The following is a 5,302-nucleotide window of genomic DNA, read 5'->3' on the forward strand; positions in this document are numbered from 1 at the left end:
TATGAATGGGGGGCGGGCATCAGGACATGAATGGGGCCATTTGCCTAAGAAAAGGAATAGCTTGGGGAGGACAATGGAAGCCACAACTGGAGATGAACATTTAACAACCGGTCTGAGAAACTCTAGAAAGGCTAAGGGTCCCAAGCATGAACCTCTGCTAACTCTAACACCATGGGAGTCTTCCTATAGGTGTCATGGGGGCCAGGGAACACAAAGGGAATAATTTATTGCAACCCTTTACTGGAAGCCCTGAACTCTCCCTTCATACAGTCTAAATTTGCACCCCTAATGCTGGACGGTGCATTAGGGGTGCAACTAGTGTATGCTCATCTCTGCACACGCCCTATCCCCCTACTCCCGGCTCTAAAGGCATCCCATGCAAGCATGCAAGCCATGAAACGGGGTGCACTAAGATGAGTCTAGGGAGATGCAAGTTGGGGAGGGAATAAGACTTCCCTCTGCTTTCCTCCTTGACTGGGACGTAGGCCAGTCCTAAATCCAGTATGGACAATTCAGGTTGGCCTCACATAATACACTCTTTGACGGGGAGGAGGCATTTGCTGGTAGTAGCTAATACACACCATTTGCTGAGCATATAGCCCACGGGTGGGTACAATGAGGCCTGCGGTCTGCCAGGCCAGTCTATCCGGCTCATGGGGCCCCTAAAAATGTAAAAAAAATAATATTCATCTGCCCTGGGCTGCCTGTCATGCGGCCCTCGATGGCTTGCTTTGAAAACTCAATAAGCAGCCCTCCACCCAAAATAATTGCCCGCGCCTGATATAGCCTGTCAGCCACTAAATCAGAGAGCTTGAATTAAGATGCTGAGATCCCAGATGGAAAGGACCTGAATAAAAACCTGCATGCTCCTGGATAGCAAAGGGATCAGGTTTTTTTTGCAGGGGGTTGGTTTGTTGTTTTTAAAAGGACCGTTTTATGGAAAAGTTGTACCCACAGTTAAATTGTATTACTTTTAGTAGATTTCTTGCTTTCATCTAGTACAGTGACAATGATCAGGCAAGAATTGTTTTTACCACTTGCATTTTATGGTGGGATAGAGCTATTTAAGCCAGACTAGATATGGGAAAGAGAGAACATTTCAATAGCTTTTAATAATCATACCATCAAACTCGAGCATACAAATTGAGAGGTAGACTATGATGGTCTTATTTTATTTTAGGGTGGTTTTTTGGGTTATTTTTGTTTATTTCTTTTACACAAAGCACTGAACACAATCAACACATTTACCATTGATCTGAAGGTCATGTGCACTATCAGAAAAGCTGCCATTGTTCAGGGAATTTAAAATAAAAAAAAAAAAAAGAAGAGAGGCTCCTAGACATCTTCCCACCCAGTATAATATCAGTCTTAGCACAGGACATTCATTCAGGACTGGAAAAGTGTTACCTTTTCCCCCTAGTTCATTTGGAGAAAGCAAATCAGGAGTAGGGTACTGCTGGAGAAATTACAAAGGGGAGGAGTTCACCTTCCTGACTATAGCTATCAGGTCTGACCATGACTACTTACTCCAGTATAAAAACTCTGAGCAGAAATATGATCACAGACTAAGGACTCTGATCAATTCTGGCTCCCTCCCTGAGCCTATCTCAATTAAAAGGCAGATAATGGAAGTGCTGCTTCTTTTCCTGCTCTCCCTGCACACTGTCAGGACAGCAACAGAAGGTAAGACCTTGCCTGTTCTTCCCACTCCTAGGCATCAAGGCTACTCTTGCTTTGTAGTTTGATTTTTGAGTACCACCCTCAAATCATATACAATAAATTTGGGATTTGCTTGTCTCTCTCTTAGGTCATTTATAGCACAATAGCACACATGGATTTATTCTCATTATTGTTTGGCTAGATTTTACCTGTATGGAGTCTCATTTCTTTCCTTTCTCCAAGAAAACCTACACGTCATTCTAAATATTCCTTCCAAAGATGCATCTCTTTTGTCTGTATAAAATACTAATATAAACCGCATACTTTAATTTAATCTTTCCTCTAATATTGCTATGGTCTCTTTAAAGTATATAAAAAAAGAAACAATTCAGGTTGTCTCTTAAGAGAGAGAACAGTCTAGCATATGCTACTTTATCCAGGTAGAGCCATCTATTTTAAGATTAGCTGATATTTGAAATACGAACATGAAACACAAATTTCACTGATGATGAAGGCTTGATATCAGGTCAGGATCTGATATTAGTATTAAAAAAAATGCAGGTGGCTTATATTGGATTAGAGGAACACTACAACATGGAATAAATATCCTTTCCCATATAAAGAGAGACAGACTCGAAATTAAAAATAAACACTGCAGAGTCCTAAGGGAGTAATGAAGCATCATTTGGCCCCACAAAGGAACAAGCTAAATTCAGAAAAAAAATTCCTTATGATTTAATGCCTCTCAGGAAAATGCAGCACTGAGACCAACAGCTTGTTAAACAGATACAGATCTCAAGCAACTAAACCAGCTCAAGAGTCAAGTGGCTAAAGTCTAAGGTGCTTGGAAATTACCCTGGTGAGCCCAGGTTGAGAACTCGAATAGAACGGTATTGAAAGGAAAAGGCTTTTTGTTCATTTCAGGGTTTTTTTGAATTCCCTAAATCAGCAGACCAGTAAATTTACCTTTGCCATTCAGAGACGTGTCCTTGTTATTATGCACTGTCAGCCTTCTGTTACTTAAGGTTTCCTATAAAAGCCTTCCCGCATGTAGTGCAGGTATGTGTGCGCACGCACACAGACCTAATAAGCCTTTGCCTTTCCGAGCCTCCCACTCTGATCCGCACCTGCAGCTAGTAATGTACATTTATTTTGCCACGTTCTTGTGCTGATTTTTTTCAGAAGAGATTGAGGCTTTTAAACCATTGCAGCAATTGATTTCTGTTTGCAATATTTAAAGACAGAGCTGGAGTCCCCATGGCTCTTTTTTGAAGGTTTTGACTATTAGGAGGACTGTCTAGGGAGAATATTGGTCAGGGCTGGATTAATAGCAAGGCTGATGGGACTACAGCCTGCAACCCCTCTAGCTCCACATAGCCCTGACATTTCACATGATCGTCATAGTCTTCGCACTAGCTCATTTTATGCAACCCTCCCACCAAGAGCTTTATAAAGGAGGCAAGTATCATTGTCCCCATTTTACACACCGGGAAAACTGAGGCACAGAGAAGTGAAGCAACTGAATGAAGATGCACCAGTGGGACAGTGCGAGACAAAAGAACTCGTCTGAGTTAAGCATCTGCTGCCCTCTCTCTATCCACTGCCCTCTCTCTGATAACTATGCCCCGACTGCAGTATAGCAGCATGTTGTAAAACTTCAGAAATAATATCACAGTGATGCACAGCTTCTAAATTTCTGCCCGTAACTCATTAACAACAGCAGTGATGCACCTCCGAGGGATCCAGCCAGGCCCTCCTGGAGATCAGCGACCCCCTAACGCGGGACCTTAGTGCTGGTGGAAGAGAACAGAGCACGAGAATAGTCCTAGGGAGCTCCAACAGGGATGTCTGAAACCCTTGGAGAGAAGATTTTTTTTTTGTTTTTTTGTTTTTTTTAAAGCTGAATTCAGTTTCCAGCTATCTCTAGCACAATCACCATTGTTAGCATATTCCGGTCTAGATGTGGTGTGACAGGATTATAACAACTGCCAAAGCAGGGATTGAGAAATAATTTCCTCCTAGGGCTTGTGGGGTTCTCTCACTTTACCCTCGAGATTCAACCATGAAACGTGCCACCTGATCAGTTTTCTGAAAGGGAAGGGTCTTATGGCAGATTTGATTGCTCATGTGTTCATGATCCATTTTTAATTCTCACACAGGTAAAAGCTTGCTAGACTACCCTGGCTGGCACTTGTGAGACCTACATGACCTCCCAGCCCTATGCCCCTCCAGGGCTGATCAGATACAAAGTGTGTGCTATTCACAACTGATTAACGGGGGTCTCATCCTTCTTTTCCATTTCCAAATACAGTGGGAAGAACTGCCAATAGATTAGTATTACAGAACCAGTAAAACGATGTCACTTAAACATGGATGTCCGAGATCAAACTTTGCACCAGGGACATGAATAAAGGAAGGACGCGAAGTGTGTTATAACTGCAGAATACAATAGGGTAGCTGCTCAGAACAAGGAGAGGGGAAATGGTTTGCATCCGGCACATCCATCCACCGTCTCTGCCCATTCACCCATCCAGCACATCATGATTTCGGAGTAGTTACCCTGGCCATCACAACATAGCTTCTTGACCTTAATATCTTTATGCAGAATATGTTAGCTGGTGCTTCCTTTTCCTCTTATCTTGTAAGCATTCAGCGACCGACTGCCAGGATGCTTGTAAAGCCTTGTCCAAGGTGGCCCGTGACCATTCGTACGTACACGTATGTGGCATGCTAAGTTCGGAAGCACGGAGCAAGGGCAGCCTGCGTTCACAGGTTATTGTGCATGCGCTGACCAGTGAGACCACCCAGCCATATTTCACTTTCTTTGCCGTTCTCCTCCTCACCTTGTGAATCTGACAAGCAGGCTTCAGTCCTCCCGGGACTTGACAGCTCTGTAATCTGTTGCATCAATACAACACTTAGCACTTGCATAGGGCTTTACACCCTCAAAGTGCTGTATAAACATTTACTAACAACCCCTCTCATTACACATTAATCCTGCAGTTAAACATTAACTAATGAATCTTATGGAAGAGATTCTTAATAGCCAATAAAAGCGGAGCCATGGACGAGCGGTGGGCTCAGCCAGTCAGGAGGAGGGTTTGGCTCACGGTTGCAGACTTCAGAGGGCAGAAAGGGACTCGGCTACTTGATAAAGAGACTGGGGGGGTGTGCGAGGAAAAGAATTTGGGGATCCTGGGGCCCACTTATGCCTTTTCCACAGGATTAGGATCGGGTTAGAGGTTGGTAAGAAAGCTATGGGAAGGCAGCAATTTCCACTGAGTTCTTTCCTAACCACAAACCATCCAGCACCGAGTACAACAAAGGAGCGTTGAGGCCTATTCTAGACAGAAGAGATCGAGAACGCTGCTTTTCTTCTTTATTTAGCCACTCCTGCCCTCTCCTTTTTTGGAGAAAACCACAGCATGATGGGCATGGAGTCAACCCTATGGATTATTGGGTCTGTCTACTGCTGTCCCTTCATTGCAGCTAGTATCATGCTTATTGTGTATTCAGGAACAACACGGCCTTCTAAATTTTTAGTGCATCAAATTCAATTTGAACAGGCTAGGGATGGACCCGAATAGCTGGAAGCCCCAGCAGCTCTTTCTTGAAGGGCAGTTGCATGTGATCTTAGAGGCAG

General features: G+C 43.6%; 2 protein-coding genes across 2 annotated transcripts in view; one reads left to right on the top strand and one right to left on the bottom strand.

Moving 5' to 3' along the window:
• Positions 1–4,581, bottom strand: part of ZNHIT3 (zinc finger HIT-type containing 3) — a 33,379-nt gene extending 28,798 nt beyond the window's left edge. The window contains exon 1 of the mRNA XM_019511112.1: positions 4,503–4,581. Coding sequence (XP_019366657.1) covers positions 4,503–4,566 — 64 coding nt within the window. The 5' untranslated portion in view covers positions 4,567–4,581. The remainder of the gene's footprint in view (positions 1–4,502) is intronic.
• CA4 (carbonic anhydrase 4) overlaps positions 1,220–5,302 on the top strand; it is a 30,976-nt gene continuing 26,893 nt past the window's right edge. Inside the window, exon 1 of the mRNA XM_019511110.1 lies at positions 1,220–1,683. Within this exon, the coding sequence (XP_019366655.1) occupies positions 1,626–1,683 (58 nt within the window). The 5' untranslated portion in view covers positions 1,220–1,625. The remainder of the gene's footprint in view (positions 1,684–5,302) is intronic.

Source organism: Gavialis gangeticus, unplaced genomic scaffold (genome assembly GCF_001723915.1).
Source record: "Gavialis gangeticus isolate Ggan-Ray unplaced genomic scaffold, GavGan_comp1, whole genome shotgun sequence".
In the NCBI taxonomy this organism is placed as follows: Eukaryota; Metazoa; Chordata; order Crocodylia; family Gavialidae; genus Gavialis; species Gavialis gangeticus.